The 16854-nt window shown below is 43.0% G+C and overlaps 1 protein-coding gene across 1 annotated transcript; it reads right to left on the bottom strand.

Annotated features, from left to right (window-relative positions):
• Positions 1 to 1917: 1917 nt before the first annotated feature.
• CCL28 (C-C motif chemokine ligand 28) lies at positions 1918 to 16854 on the bottom strand. The gene is made up of 3 exons (XM_056325617.1): positions 15766 to 16854; positions 4054 to 4180; positions 1918 to 3239 (listed from the first exon to the last, which is right to left on the bottom strand). Exons 1-3 carry the CDS (start codon positions 15827 to 15829, stop codon positions 3083 to 3085), a joined length of 348 nt encoding a protein of 115 aa, XP_056181592.1. The 5' UTR covers positions 15830 to 16854; the 3' UTR covers positions 1918 to 3082.

Below are 16854 nucleotides of genomic sequence, written 5' to 3'. Positions count from 1 at the left end.
AGAATGGCTGCAGAAGCATGGCTTTAGAATCTCTGAAGATCTGCACAATCCAGGCCTGGTATTAGAACAGGCCTGTAATCAGAATTGCACTGAAGTTGCTGTGCTGAAGTTAACAAGAAAGGTAGCCTTGAGCTATTCTTGAATCCTGAGACCAAGTAATTATGTTGTGCCAACAGGCCGTGGCTGTAACAAGATACAGCTGCTGGGAAAGCAGGTGCAGGGCCAAGAAAGATGGGGACCCGTATGGGAAAATAGGGAGTAACAAACTACAAGGCTGAAGCACAGCAACTCAGTTAGCTACATGGATAGAATGCTTATTTTAGTCATGATAATTAGGGGTGTGAAACCGCGCGCTTAGAGACTACTAACCAACTATATTTCTGCTTTACAAATATGCATGTGTATTGGTTCTATATAAGTAGTGTCAGAGTTGAGCAAGATGCATAACTCATATTGAGCGTCTTCTTGACTCCGGCGAACCCTTCTTCCAACATATGAGTAGCTTGTGTAAAGGAGGGGGAGGGACTGAAAAGTCCCCCCTGTGTGCATAACTTTGGTGGAGCGATCCCCCACGCACCCAGCGCTGCCGAATAAAGATAACCTCTGCTCGCCTGCATATTGCTGACTGATTCTTCAAATCAGTTTTCAGATGCAGCCAGCTACATCTTTAGGCACCTAAACCCATTGAAAAGAGAGCTTTAAAAGCCAACATTTTCAGGGAAAACAAAGCCATGTGCCGTAGTAATCTCTTCCACAAAATAAGATGTTGAGATGACTTTACTGAAAAGAAAGTATTGATTTTATTTTGTTGCCAGGTACAAAATAGCAAAGGTCAAAAATAATGCTTAGGTACGGAGAGTGTAAAGTCACTCAAGTGAAGGTCTGGAAACTGTAAGGTGTTTTTTTTTAATGTTTTTTGTATGTCAGGGTTCAGGGATAAATGAAACTGTACCAGACAGTAGACCTTTCAAGTGTGGTTTTGATACTTCATGTACCAATAACAGGGAAGAAAGCTTTTTTTTGATTGAATGACTAGTTGTAGTTATTTCTAATTCAATTCCTAAAAGAATGCACAGGAACCCGAACATGAAACACAGTAAGCAGCTGGGAGAGGACTACTGTCATCTCATAATCTCTCAGTTTGATCTGTTGAATCCAAGAGAACCTGATGCAAGATAACACGCACTCCGAAGACCTGGGAGATGTAAACAAAATTATCAAAGACTGTCTTTTAAAGTAGGTCCAGTAAATGCAAATATTTCAATAGTATTTGAGTTGCATATCTGTCAGAGTCTTAAAACATTGTAACAATTCCAGTTATTAAAAGCTATGAAAATGTACGTAGATCACATTTTGCTGCTTTTATATGGTATGCATGAAAGGAGGAACTGCAGCAGCCTTGTAATTTCAAATACAAAGCAGTAATTGTTGAACACTTAAGAACCTAAGATCTGAGGGCGAGGAAAGCTGACAGTGCAAAAAGAGGTCATCACTAGGAAGCAGATACTGCTCTCCAAAATGGAGAGAGAACTGCAGCTGCTCTGTATTCCCACAACTGGCAGAGGACAGGTCTGCAAGCCAGGACCGTATGGAGCTTCCCAGCAGCCCGTGCCTAAACCAACAGGGGCTCCCCTCCCCTCCCCTCCCCTCCCCTTCCCTTCCCTTCCCTTCCAACAGACTAAGCATCCAGGAGTTCCCACTACTGATGGCAGCACTGCTGTGGTCTCATCTAGAGCCACAGTTTCAGTTTCTTTTAAAAAAAAAAATACCATCTTTCTCCAAAAAACAGCTCCCTTCTTTCTCCAAAACCATCTCCCAAACCTTCCTGACTTGCCTTTACCAAGTGGCAATATTTAATGATACTGTAAGTCAGACGGTTCACAGGAGCTTTAGGCATGCCTGCGTCAGCCTGGAAAATTAGTTGCATACTTTAATCCTGTGAAATGCTGAATATGTCTGATAGAATAGGCATGGAAATTAGGATACACTCCATACTTTAATCATCACTTAGGGTACGCCTAAAAGGCCACTTGTTGCATTGATGGAAAAAACTTTGAGGAGCTGAGATGGCATCATAAACCCACCCAGACATCTGTGACTCGGGAGGGAAGCATGAAGGTAAAATCTGGAATCCAGAGAAGAACATGAAGAAGAAAATAAACAGAACTGCCAGAAACGGGAAGATACTGGTACCATAGTGCAATGTATTTCAGCAGTTTAGCATTCCTGGTGCTCTGCTGACCTGAGCTCAGGAGGACTGGATTCTGCCTAATACCCCATTCGCTGGATCTGTATGGTGTCCAGGCAGTGCAGCCCCAGGGTGCAAATGAAGTGGTGGAAAACGTGCCATTTCAGCTTGTCTCAGCCAGGGCCATACCCTCTGCCACCCCAGCATGCCGGACTCGGTGCTGGGGAGGAAGAGCTTCTGTACACATTGCGAGTCAGCGGGGCAATCCCAGCTCTGGCTCCTGGCAGAAGGCTTCCCGCGTGTCATTTCAGCAGGCAGAGGGTGGAGCTACGCCAGTGTACGTGGTGTACACAATATTCCCTAGAAACTGGAAGAAGAGTTAGATGAGCTGCCGCATCCCTGTTAGAAGGCTGTGAGCTCATCAAAAAAGATAATTATGTTTTTTGAAAAGATTACTGACTGGAAGAATAGAAACAAAACAGGCAACAGCACAAAGATGATTGCAGAGAAGGAAGAATAAGGGTCAAGAATGGGACTGGGAAAATGGAGCAATGAGAAGGAACTGCATGCTGGGTTGTTAAAATAGAAATCACAGGGAAGGTTGCCATGAAAGCAGAGTGGGAGAGAAGAGGATTTAAGTCTACCAGTAGATCTCAGAGGTACAGTGAGCACTTGCTACATGCCCTTGGCAGGAACACCTTGCCATTTGACTGCTAATCTGACCAGCATTGTTCTTGTGTACAGGTGAGGTTTTCTGCCACTGCTATCTGTAGCACATAGATATCTGAAAAGTCATGTTAATGCTGCAATCATCCATTGTTGATGAAGTCTGGTATCTTTGTTCGCAGTGCCTTATGCCATAGGTGTCTTCATCGTGGGGCTTGCTTCATCACATTACTGTTTGTTTAATTTCTTTTTAATAATTTTAGTTCTTCTCTGCTTTCCACCATGAGTTTTTTTTCTGGGAATCTTGTGCTTCTTCTTCTTCATCCATTTTTTAACTTTTCTAATCCGTGGGCTCACACAGAACTTTCTGCCTCCTATGTACAGACTGCCAGAGCAAAAATTGGTTGTCAGTTTCAAAGAAAAAAATGTAAACCCCCCAAATTTTTCAAACAATCATACTTATCACTCACCTGTGAAGACCACAGAGTTAGAAGTGGTCAATCTTAGTTTATGTTTTATACTATGTCTACTCACTTTTTGTCTGGTTTTAAATATGTGCAAGTTAGAATTTAAGGTTTACGTGATTACACTTGTGTTTCAAAATCTGCAAAATCTTTCCTACTTCAGTGGGTCTGAAAAGAACTACAGTGCAAACCAGTACATTTCTATGGCCAATAAATACGTAGACCACTTTATCATTATTAATATTATTATTATTGTCATGATCATCATGCAAATATCTAGAACTAAAACATGTCCAGGATTTCTTTGAAATTTATCAATTTAATGCAAACTGTGTGATATCATACAAACAAACAAAAAAGAACAAAAAGAAAAAAAAAGAAGTAGCTTATGTACAAAAGTAAGGCTGATTTAATGAGTTTAGGCAAGGTTGGCATAGTTGGAAAAACCCAAAGAAGTCTCAAGGTGCATGAGTCATTCTTCAGTTCTGAAAATAGAGCAAGTGTCAGAGTTAGTGCAGGCTGAATAATGATCAATATTATTATTGAAAAGGAAATTCAATTTTAGCAGTCAGAAGTTTAAGTAGCGCAAGGAAGGACAGTTCTTAAATCACACACAATCTTGTTTTTCATTGCGTTTGTGTTAGCATCCTAAGATTCTACTTGTTTAAATGGCGCCTGATAGGTTTTAACTTGACAGTACCCCTTTCACAGTGACTGACACAAAAGGTCTCTTACATAACAGCTTCTAGGTGACACAGGCCATCAGCTCTCTGGATTTCAAACCTCTCCACTCTTCGGAGAATTCCTTTGGGAATTTCATCTGAAATTTTCATGCAACAGTTAAAGGCCCCAGGGAACAAGGCTAAAAAGAGTAAAAACAATGTCAGAAACAACAGAGATATGAAGATGACAAGTCATAGCTTGACTTCACAGAATAACAGAATGGTTGAGGTTGGGAAGGGGCCTCTGGAGGTCATCTGATCCAACCCTCCTGCTCAGGCAGGGCCACCTGAAGCTGATTGCCCAGGACCATGCCAAGACACCCTTTGAGTATCTCCGAGGACAAAGACTCCACAACATATCCGGGCAACCTGCTCCAGTGTCTGACCACCTTCACAACAAAAAAAGTGTTTTTCTGTGTTCAGGTTGAATTTCTTGCGCTTTAGTTTGTGCCCCTTCCCTCTTGTCCTGTCAGTGGGCAATACTGTGAAGACCCTGGCTCCCTCTTCTTCATTCATTCCCATCAGGTATGGGAATGACGGTTACAATACCTTGATGAGAACTCACTTGAGCATTCTCTTGTCCAGGCTAAACATTCCAACTCTCTCAGCCTTTCCTTATATGCAATATGCTCCGGTCCCTTCATCATCTTTGGGGTCCTTTGCTGGACTCTTTCCAGTAAGTCCATGTCTCTTTTGTACTAGGGAGCCCCGAACTGGGCCCAGCACTCCAGATGTGGCCTCACTAGTGCTGAGTAGAGGGAAAGGATCACCTCCCTCGATGGTGTGACCCCCTGCTCCCAACCCCTGTTGATGTGGTTAGCATAACTAATACCATTTTATGAGGCAAGCATCCATTCTCTGTGATGATCTCTAGCAAATAACGTATTGGTTCCCTTTCCCTCGTTATCAGCCCCTGAAGGTCCTGTGAACCAAGCAGATGAACCGAACAGATTTCTTCCCTTCCGTACTGGATCCCAGCATGTACAGCTGCCTAGCATTATTCCTCCACGGATGCATGACTTTGCATTTCCCCTTGTTGAATTCAGTAAGATTCTTCTCTACTCATTTCTACAGCCTGTTGAGGTCTATCTGTAAGGCACCAAAACCATGTAGTGCATCAGCCACTGCTCCCAGTCTTTTATCATCTGCAGACTTGCTGAGGGCACATTCTGTCCCATCATCCAAGCCATTAATGAAGATGTTGACCAGTATTGGTTCCCATGTAGACCCATGGGGTACACCACTGATGACTTGCTTCCAATTTTTCTTTGCACCACTGATCACAGCCCTCTGGCCATTTGGCCAGTTTTCCATCCACCTCGCTATTCACTCATCTAACCAGTATGTTGTCAGCTTGTCTATGATGATGTTATGGGAGACAGTATGAAAGGCACTACTGAAGTAGAGGTAGACATCCAGGGCTCTCCTTTTGACCACTAGGCTAGTCACCCACTGTAGAAGGCTATCAGCTTGGTCAAGCATGATTTCCCCTTCATAAATCCATGCTGACTACTGCTGATCACTGTCGTGTCCTTCAGATCTTTGGAAATGCTTTCCAGGAGGATTTTCTCCATCACCTTGCCAGGGACTGAGGTGAAGTTGACCAGCCTGTAGTTCCCTGGATCTTCCTCCTTGCCCTTCTTGTTATATTTGCTCTCTTCCAGTCTTTAGGAACTCTGCCAGTCACCGTGACTGTTCAAAGCTAATTGACAGTGGCCTCACAGCATCAGCCAGCTTCCTCAGCACTGGTGGGTGTGCATCCCATCCGTCCCTGTGGCCTTATGTAGGTCCAGTTTTTTCAAATGCTCCAGGATTTGGTCCTCCTCCACTGATGACGTCTTCCTTGCTGCAGACTTTCCCTCTGGTCTCAGGGATTCTTGAAGGCCAGTTTGAATAGTAAAGAGTGAGGTAAAGAAGGCACTGAGTATGTCAGCTTTATCCGTGTCATTTGTCACCACTTCATGCCCCATTCAGCAGCAGGTTCATATATTCCCTTCTCTTTCTTTTGCTATTTATGTGCTTGTGGAATTCTTTCCTGCTACACACCACATCCCTTGCCAGGTTCACCTCCAGCTCAGCCCTGGATTTCCTAACCGCATTCCTGTATGGTCAGACAGAAACTCTATACTCCACCTGGGTCACCTGCCCCTGCTTCCACCTCTTTGTTCCGCACTATGTTTTTATGCTCAAGTTCAGTTAGGAGATCTGTGCTCATCCATGCAGGTCTCCTGCCACTTTGCTCTAATTTTCTGTTTGTTGGGACAGACCTTTCTAAAGCTTGGAAGCGATCCTCAAATATCAGCCAGCTGTCCTTGACCCCTTATATTCCATGGGATTCTTCCAGGCAGGTCTCTGAAGAAGTTGTAAATCTGCTTTCCTGACTTCCAGGGTGTGATCTTGCTTTTTGCCCTGCTCCATCTTATGGATGAACTCCACCATCTTATGGACACTGCTGCCTCTGACTTTCATGCCCCTGACCTGTTTTTCCTTCTTTGCAAGTATCTGGTCCAGCTGAGCACTCTTCCTTGATAGTTCCTTGAGTACTTGTGCTGGAAGATGTCATCAGTGCACACAAGAGATCTTGTAGATTGCTTGACCACTGCTGTGTTGTCCTTCCAGCAGATATTAGGGTGGATAGAGTCCCCCATAAGGACCAGAGCTTTTGAACGTGAGGCTTTTTTAAGTGGTTTGAAGAAGGCCGCATCTACTTCTTCCTCATCAGGAGGTCTATAGTAGACACCCACTACAACATGACCCATGTTGATCTGCCCCACTAATCCTGACCCATAAGTTCTCAGCAGGCTCGTCATGAATCCCCCAGCAGAGCTCCATGCGTTCCTACTGCTCTTTTGTATAAAGGGCAACTGCATCTCCTTGCCTTCCAGACTGTTCTTCCTAGAAGCCCACATCCCTCCATGGCAGCACATCAGTCATGTGGTCCATCCCACCATGATTCATGATCCCAGTGAGGTCCTAGCCCTCTACTTGCATACAGACTTGTGGCTCCTGTTTGCTCCCCATGCCGCACGCATTAGTGGAAGGGCATTTTAGAGAGGTGTCAGGGGTTAGTTATCTTTACAGCTTATGGGATGAGATACCGTCCTCTCAGCTTCTCCCACACGACAGATGGGTGGTTTTGTTGTCTAAGGAACAGTTTCCTCCACTTCTCCTTATGCACACATATGTAAAGGCTTGTTGCAGTGAAATACAATAAAAAACATCTAAGTGCTTTATTTGTGGAAGAACACCAACGTTAATGACACAGGAAGTGTCAGAAGTATCATTTAAAAGCTCTGCCTTGTGAGGTTGAATCGAGCCCATTAGCTTTTTTCTTTGAAACTGTTAATGCTGTTGCTGGGTTTTGGTGTTTTATTTTGCCCCAAGGGATCCCATGGATGAATGTGTCTCCACTAGGGAATGATCTGCAGGTTTTTTCCTGCTTGCTCTTACCATCTTGAAAATAACAAGTCCCTGAACCCTAAAAAGCAGATCCTTAACTTTAGATTTTTTGATGACAATTACTAACAATGTGGTGCTTGATTTTCTTCTGCTGTAGCACAGAAATAGATCTTCTAAAGGGCATTCCCTCCATCAGCTCAAGGACAAGAAAAGCCATGTGGCTCAGGGATTTATCTAGTATGTGAGGGTCTCAGGATCAAAGCAGTGCTTCAGACTGAGCACAGCAAAGACCCCTGTGTCCCTGTCCATGAATTAATCTGGGAGAAATGGGGCAAGAGCCTTCTTTCTATTTGTTTTGATTTTTTTTTTTCCCCTAGCTTGTAAATCATGCTGTTCCTTAAGTAATCATTTAGTCCTGGAGCGCAAGAGTCATAGAGCAAGAAAAATAAAAGCAGGAGAATGAGTTGCAGTTCCTGTAAGAAGGGAATGAGAAGTCTTTTTAAAAATTTTCCTGTGAGCAAGAAGATGGTGTGCTCTGTTCCTTACAAGAGTGCTTGCTTAGTGCTGTAGTTGCTGTAGCAAACAACAATTTAGATGCTGGCAAAGCTGTAGCAGTGAGCTTGAGGAGCCAGCAACGTAGCAGGAGTTGCTGAAGACCAGTCACACTGTCCACTGCAGCTTGCAGGGGGCTTTCGTACCGGTGAGGCTGATGACAGAGCCCTGGGATTTCACAGTTGAAAAGGAGGGTGAAAGCAAGCAGCTGGCATAGCAGTTGCCTCCTCAGCAACCCAGAGAGGATGATAAATAATCATATGGTGCAGATGGATTAATTAAAAGTTGAACATTACCTGTATTATTTCCCTGTTGTCCTTTGCTTTTGTCTTTTTTTTTTTTTTTCCCCTGAGGGCTCAAGAGAGCTTCAGTGGCACTATGAACTTTTGTTATTGCCAGTTAGCTCCTGGCAGAAGGATCACATGGGATAAAAACTCAAGGAAAGGTACCTTCTTTGAACTCGACCTGAGGTTGCCAGCTGTGCGTTTTGGAGAGGTCTAGTCCTCTGCTTCTTTGGGGTCTAGTAAACTAAAGCACTTGTTAAGCCCAACACTCTCAGCCTCCCGCGGAACAGCTGCATATTCCAGAAGGTCTTGAGATAAGACACCTGTCTCCTGAACTTTTCTTCACCTGGTTTCTCCAGTGCCTGGCTGCCATCTCTTGCCCTCATCCCACTTTACATACTCAGAAATGTCATTCACTTTGATCCTCAGACCTGAAACATCTGTTATCACCCTTTTTATAGTGCAATATACTGTACTATATAGCACTATGTTAGTCATTTGAACACTTTATAACCAAAAATTAAGAAATTAATACTGATGTACTTTTATAGCTTTATAAGGAAAAATATACACAAACTTTAAAGAAAATGAAGCAAAATTCTTGGTCCACCCAGGTGGACTTATGAGCATCTCACTGGCCACTCATGACAGACTGCCCTTTTGCCAGGAACTTAGCCAACAGGAACTGCATCTTTTAGAAACTTGTTTATCATTGCATCTTTACATACCGCTTACATAACTAGACTAGCAGTTTTAGAGTGAATTCAATTATCTGATGCTCAGTTGATCTTTGAATTGGAGCATTAAGCCACTGACATCTAAGTCATGCAGCTACACAAAAACCTGTGCCTCTCAGCCTGAGAATATGCAGCTGACGGCATGTACAGCTGGTGAATACGCCAACAGAAAGCAGACTGAAATTTTGTATAAAGTTTGAATGAGGTGGAGCTTATATTCTTGCTAAAGAGGCAAAAACATTTCTTATGCAGAGTGAGAGGCTGCTAGTAACTTTTTATTTGACGTGTGTGCTTGAGGAGGCTGTCTTGCTTTTAGAGGTTTGTGTGGGTGTTTGCCTTGAGGAATTCTGATCTGCATCATCTTTTTTGATGAAAAAGAAGCTGTCGCTTTTAAATAATTTTTGTTATTGTTGTTCTGTGCTTGAAAGTATAGTTACAGTATGGAAGACAGAAATTATCTTTGAGTCACAGATTAATACGTGACATCAGGGTCTTTTTGTCAGACAACATGAAAGTGTCAGAAACATTGTCTTGACAGAGGCAATTGTGGTAACTGGTACCTTTTTAAATGGGAATCTGTTGAAAAAGTGATTCCCCCCCTCCCCACCCCCACCCCCCACCCCCAATGTGAAGAACGCTCAGGGCAGTGAGCCAAGGAATTCCGGTATTTCCCCAGAGCCTCAGGAGAGGGGACACTGTTCTCCTGGAGCACTGAGCCATCCTGCAGCTTCATTGCCCAGTCCATTATTACTGTAACTACAATCTAATCCCACAAGTGGGAAGGAACCAGGAGGTATTAAGCAAAGCTAATGATTTCATCCCAACCTAATACCATACATTTTTTGTGGCTTCAGCAATTAGATCAGTCTTATTAGTAATAATTGGCCTAAACCATGGTTAAAAGGAAAGAACTGTGATTTTCCACAAGGATGTTTGCATGGACTTGTGTGTGCCATTAACCAAAGACATTTTTTTTCACTGCTGCTCACTTCATTTGTCTCTGTAGCTCAATGCCACAACCAGAAATCCACAGTTGCTTACCCAAACGTTATTTAGACCTGTTTTCTGACACTAAGCCTCTTTAACCAGAAAGGTAAAGGAGCCACTGAAAAAATCAGCAAGCTTAGCAATGGATCTTGAGACAGGTCTGTCCACTCAGGGACTGCTCTGCTGTTATTTCAGTGTATTATCTGTTTTGATATTTCTTCCCTGGCAAATCTCACCAGGGAAAGACCTACTCCTTTTTGAAGATTTTGTTGGCATATTTTTGGGTGGCATCTATCTTCAATCTTGCAGAAAAGTCCACTGGAGCAAGTTAAGTACTTTGCAGAGTGCAAGCAAGATATTAACTAGAATAATACCTTCACTCACCTCACCTTCTCTCTCAAGGATACCTAAAAAGGACCTCCTTTGCAGATGTATGTGGCTCGTAGAATTCAATAGTCCTGATATTTTCGTTGTACTGTATTTATTTAACATGCTATGTATAGCTTTATCAATTTCAAAAGAAGTAGAGAGAAAAAGCTTTGACTTTCTAGTGAGAATAAGTTGTTTAGTACATGTGAAAAAAAAACACTTGACTTTTTTCTAAAACAAAAAAGAAAATCCCTGAAATTCTGAATTACAGTGCTTGTTGTTCAAGGAATGTAGCACAAGAACTTAAGTTTGGGAGCTTTAATTGTTTTCAAGTAAGTAATGGGAGCTAAGGCTCACATTGTGGCCAGCTTTGTGAAGGTTCATGAAAAGACTCAAATTCTGAATGAAGACTGTAAGAAGCTTTGGGTCCAGCTGGTGCGATTGATGAAGCTGGTCAGCGGGCATCCGTTCCTAAAACAGTGTACAGTTGAGAGCATTTTCCCGGGATTTCCAAGCCAAATGATGTACATGAGGGCACTGAACACGGTGGCACTGATGCCCATTATGTACTCCTGGTCCCCTCTCCAGCAGAATTTCATGGTGGAGTATGAAAACATTCTGTGTAATATCCCTTACATGGGAGATGAGGTGAAGGAAGAAGATGAAACTTTCATTGAAGAACTTATTAATAACTATGATGGGAAGGCTCATGGAGTGGAAGAAACTATTTCAGGATCAGTCCTCCTCAGCGATGCTGTGTTCCTGGAGCTGGTGAACACCCTGAATCAGTACTCGGGCGAGGAAGAGGAAGGACACAATGATTCTGAGGTTAAACAGGAGGATGGGAAAGAGGAGCTGCTGGTCACAAGGAAAACAAATTGTGGCAGAAGGTAACAAGAAGTGTTCAAAGAAGCAGTTTCCAAATGACATGATATTTACTGCTATTTCTTCTGTTTCCTGAATATGGCTTCCCAGATGACATGAATGCTCGTTTGTTTCCTCGGAAACCTGTCAAATCTTGGTGGCACGGTCATCAGTCACTTCTTAGGGTGGAAGGGATAAAAAGTTGCCAATTAGAGATTACTGTTCTCATCTGCATTCAGCTCGACCTGTTAGAAGCTCTTTTAGTAAAATGTTGCTCTTAACTGGAAAAAGATCCCCAAAGTCTGTGAGACCTGGTGAGTTTGAACTGATGTTATTGAAGTGAAGTGCTAGAGGATGATGCGCAGCAAAAACAAGGATGAAACTCTGATGGAACAAGACCTCCACAAGTATTGTTCGTGGTATCTGTCTTTACACTTCTGTTCACTTGATCAGTGTCAAGTCTCTTTGAGGCTGAAAACTTTCATTTTCCATTTCCTATCTGCTACCTGGCCAAACTCAGTCCATAGAAACTTTTTCTTATCCTTTCTGCTTTGCTGTTTTCACCATCATTCTTAAACTTGAGAGCCACGTGTTAAACAGCTGAGGAAGGCTATGTCATTTAGGGTCCAGGCAAAAAATATTAAAAGCAATTATTGCTGCCTGCTCAGTTTCTGGTGCAAGAAAGAACATTTCCCTCCTTCAGTTTCAAGCTGATATTCTTAGATTTGCCTACCCATTTATAGAAACTGTAGTGTCTGATGAAGAGCCCTCCTATGGCATACAGTAGCAGTAGCTGGTGGCTGTTCTTCTGCTCTCTGGATGTAGTTTTTAGGCAGGTAGGACTGGGTGAATGTCTCAATATGCATAGGACAGACTGCTGGCAAGAAGAAACACAGCAGTCATTGGTTCAGCCAGCCTCTTCTGTAGAAAATTTAACACAGCAAGGCAGGTCTTTGCCTTATGAGGGGGGACAGATGCAGAAAAAAGAGGAAGTGAAGCCACAAGGAAATAGATAGTGAGTGATAGAGCCATTGTGTTCCCCACCCCTGTGCTTGCGCTTAACTATGCTTGGTTTCATTTTGGCCTCTTTTGGCTGAAGATGATAGGAAAAGCTGGGTTCTTGGTAAGAATAGTAGGAAAGGTACTTTTGGTCCCTGTCTTCATTCCTGTCTGCTCCAGACCCAACCCTGCTGCCTTGTGCAGCTCTTTTCCTGGCAGGTTTCACTCCAGCAGTTAGTGTTTTGACCAGGCCTTCAGTGGTCCCTCCTGGATCCTGCTGGCAGCACAGGGGAGCCTGTCAGGACTGCTGGGAGAGCACTTAGTTGACCTTTCTGAACTGGATGTGACCCATGGACTGGTGAGTGAAAAGCCACACTGCGGATGTTCTTCCATGCAGCCAAAAAACCAGGAGGAGAGTTCTTGCACTTACGCAAACTAAGGCAGCCCAGCAAAAGTGCAAGTAGTTGCTACGCAGAATGGGTTCCCCCAACATGGTGTGTGGTCTGAGGGGCAGTGTCTCTTGCATGGCGAGATCCGTAAACCTGAGGCACTTTCTGTACCTGTGCTGAGATGTAAGATGTGCTGCTAAGGAGCCTCGAGTTCACCATGAGCTGATGCAGCTCTGCACTGATTGCACAACTTTGGCACACCTAGGGCTATTAGTAGCGGTCATTAGTGTTTCCTAATGGAACTCTTTTGCGGTTACAAAGTAGGCTTTGTACATCTGGAAACCCCCCTTTGCATTGATTAATCAGATCAATGTCTTGCTTAGTCAGAACATGAGACGTATTGAAGTGCACTGGTCTCGATACAACCATTTCCATAGACAAGTTTCAGCTCTTAATCCAGGATTGTTATTTATGAACATACAATCCAGGCTGTGTCCTTGGCAGGAAATTTACTATTACATCACCTACACTTTACATTAACTACTGAGTACTCATGTGCACATGAAGCTGCCAGAAAATGTTTCTCTCATCTAAAATGTGGGGCTGTTTTTGAGTTCACTACCTCAAAGCAGGTCTTTTCAGCTTAACCTAAAGCAAGTCAATAACTACTTCATTTAGCAGAAGGCTGTGATCCTGGTTGGCAGGTGAACAAAGGAGGATGCTAGAATCTTTGGCAAATGTAGCATAGCTCTACTTTGTAAAAACAATGAGGCTGCTTAATAGCTGGAGGTGAGAGGGGAACTCAAATGCTGAAAAATGCTCTAATGCATCCTACTATTTTTACTGCTTGCTAATACACACAGTTAAAGCTTAATTCTGAAAAAAGAGATAAACAAAAGATAGAAGAGATCCTATACCTGCTGAAGTGGTAGAAATAACTGTAAATAAAGTACAAATCATTATATATAAACAAACAAATCATACTATAAAATTTTGTGGCCAAACCCAAATGAAGTTATGCAGTGTTGCTTTTCCGGTTCTGCTATGAGGACTGCTGTTCCTATGGACATTTTCAAGGCTGGAAGGCTGAGTAGAGATGAACAGACAGATGGGTATGTCATACAGGTCATGATTTTCAAATGGGCATTTGTCCATCATGCTATCATTTTGCAAGCTGTTTGTCCCCTGTCCCCGTACAACATCCTTGATGCTCTGGGCTACAGAGCATCTAGGAAATGCAAGCTGAAAACTGGCAAAACACAGTGTAATATTGATGTGGACCAGCAAACACTAGTTTCCAATGCCTTATCAGAAGGTGAAATTTGTGCTATTCCTAGCAAAAACAAAACACATAATGTCTTGCACATCAAGATGAAAAAGAAGCTGTCATGTGAATATACATTTTTTTTCTGTAAAGCAATGCAACTTGGTAAGAGGGAGCCCATCTCCCACACTGCACAGATCACCCTCACTCTGACCAGCATTACTGGAGTAGCTAGGATATTGTAGGAATAACTTGGATAACTCCAGCTAACTCTTTAAGGAAGACTTGGACAATCTTATTTAGTTGTTATTCCTACCCTGTAGCATTCAACACTTGGTTTGGATGCTTTTACTGTATAGGAATTAGCAAATTTCTCCCTTCATATTTTCAAGATTAAATACATGTTGGAGTTCTGAAAAAGAGCTTCTGTCTTCTCAAATTGAAATTCAAATGAACCAGTCAAAGCTGGTGTATACTCTGTCATGCAGTGCTGCCCACTTCACTGCAGGTGTGGCAGCACCTGGCACTCTCACATAAATGGATGCATAATGGCCAGCCTAAGAAGCGTAACTCTAGTTAGGGTTAACCCTAAATGTAGTTCAGAACAGGGTAGGGTGTGCCTGTACCTGTGTAGCTACATTCAGTTTTGCCCATTTTTGTTGTGGGTTCTGCTGTTTGAATATTGGTGCTAAGTATGGAGCATGTTTGCATGAGGAAATTTAGGTGGTAAAGGTATTTCCCCTGGGCCACATGGTTCGGTATAAAAGAGTGTTCTAAGAGAACATTTACTTTGACCTGTGCAGGTATGTGCCAGTCCTATTATGCAAGATCTTGATGACTGGCCAGATCATATATCTAATAAAAGAGCACTTCAGAGTTTTCTCATGCCAGCAAGTGCAGTGGCCATTTTAACAGGATAAAATTTTAAGGCAGATTTTGTCCATGTGCTCTCTAAATTTTCAACAAACTCCACAATTCCTACTCCTACTGAAACCGGTGGAGCTTGAGAAAGGAACATCTCAAAGGCTGAAGTGCTCCAGAATCTGAGTTATGTTCTCTATGAACACAGCTTATTTTACAGTAGAAAATTACAAAGGAAAACTAAGAATTCAAGCACAGCACTGGCTGAATTTTTTTTTTAAATTTTTTAATTTTGATGAAATGCAAGAAGACAAAAGCAAGTGTTACTAGATTTCCTGACTCCTTGAGATGTGCTGCACCAAACGCAGAGCAAATCTGCATGTAAAACTGCATTTCTGCTGAGAGAGAAGAGTTATGTGAAGTTTGCATAAAAATCTTTTTTAAATCTTTGCCATCCAGGGCAATTTCACTTTAAAGGAAAAAGACCAAGTGGTTTTCTGAACCTATTCCCTCTCGAGAAGCTTTGAAAGGAGGAAAATGCAGCTGAACTAGAGAGACCCCTTTAAACAAACAGTGACATTTTCTTAGGTGTTCCCTCAGGAAATCACTGCTTTAAAGGTCTTATACCTTCAGCAGTTAAAATCTCTCAGCAGCAATGTTCTTGATAATGTTTGCTTTGACAAATAATCCACTTGGCTTTTCCTTGCTTAAGTCATTTTATGGAATCATAAAGTCCCCATATCTGTTGTGGAAACATCAAGGAAACGCTCAGGTGAAGCCCTGACTTGACTGAAGCAAATGCCAATTGTTTTATGCAGTTTAAGACAGCCCGGTTCCACTTTTTAAATCTTCCCATGCTACAGCACAGACCTTTAAGCTATCATCTGCGGTTCCATATGGAGCTGCAGAGGCTCAAGCAGACGCAATGCCAGGTGGACACCCTTTGGGTTTTTTTTTCTTCTACTTTTAGGGTATAGAATAGGGTACAGAAGTATAGAAATAAAGTACAACTTTACTTACTCTCGGATGTCTGACCAACCACGACTGCCAGAACAGCCAGAACAGTGACGAAGTTCAGACCCATTCCTCCTGGGAGCGGTGGAAGCAGAGCCCCGGAGCAGGCGGTGAGCTGCAGGAACTAACACCTGACCCTACCTCCCAGCTGCCAGGGATGAACGTGACTCAATGCCCAACCCTGAACAGCAGCTTGAGTCGCCTCCTTCCCATGTGGCGCTATGGACTTCAGCAGCATTCCTCTTCTCACCTGTAGATGTGTGGCTAAGCATTTTGCCAGATGGTAAAATAGGCTATTGTTCACATAGTACCCCAAGATTATACTGCCTTACGGCCAGATCCTTGCAGCCCTCCTCACTGATGAGACTCTTCAACAATAGCAATGCCAAGGAAGGGTATAAAAACTTCAGAAACAAATATTTGCAGGATTAAGGCAGAAGAAAAAAACAACCCTCTGCTATGATGTATCATCTCTGTGAAAGCCAAACATGCAACATCGTGGGCCAAACCTGCTGTAGCATGAACAGGCATAATGTCAAGAAGACCCAAGCCTTGGACTAGCTTTGCATCCGACCTGTGCATTTTCAGCCTGTAAAGACCCTGAGCAAGGGCTGTATTATTTAGCACGCTGTACTCCCTCATCCCCTTTTTGCCCATTGGTAGTGCAGCAGCCGTGGTGTTTGTGCAAATTTGCAATGGTTCTGGTGAATGACAGCTGGAGAGAAACTGCAGCTGGTGTGTCTCCCTCCATTTTCCCCCTGATTCTTATTTCTGCAGCCCATTTAAATAATTTCTGTGATACCAGAGGAACACTCAATCTGCACAAACATGTAGCTTTCAGCTGGGGGGCAAGGGGGAAGATGCATGTGTGGAGGCTGACAATTTCTGTAACACTTCTGTGAGTGGCATTGGGAAAATCTTTCTCTGACTCATGCAGGTGATGAGGAAAAATGTCTCTGGGGAAAATAACTCCTCAAATTTCCCGCTAAACTTGACATACATGACAGGTCCAAATCTTCTAAAAGCCTAAAAGATTACTCTGCGGTCTCTGAACTGAACACCATGGCTGTATGGGTAGCAAGCAGTTGCCATATT

Source organism: Falco biarmicus, chromosome Z (genome assembly GCF_023638135.1).
Source record: "Falco biarmicus isolate bFalBia1 chromosome Z, bFalBia1.pri, whole genome shotgun sequence".
NCBI lineage: Eukaryota > Metazoa > Chordata > Aves > Falconiformes > Falconidae > Falco > Falco biarmicus.
Note: the sequence above shows the minus strand (reverse complement) of the source record. Positions and strands in the feature narration are given on the sequence as shown.

Excerpts from the sequence above, each read along its gene's own strand:
- CCL28 (XM_056325617.1), bottom strand. The coding sequence starts at position 15,829 with ATGGGTCTGAACTTCGTCACTGTTCTGGCTGTTCTGGCAGTCGTGGTT. Across the intron at positions 4,181-15,765 it reads GGTTGGTCAGACATCCGAGA|CCTTGTTCCCTGGGGCCTTT; the intron begins GTAAGTAAAGTT and ends TACTCTTTTTAG. Across the intron at positions 3,240-4,053 it reads TGTCACCTAGAAGCTGTTAT|TCTGTACATAGGAGGCAGAA; the intron begins GTAAGAGACCTT and ends TTGCTCTGGCAG.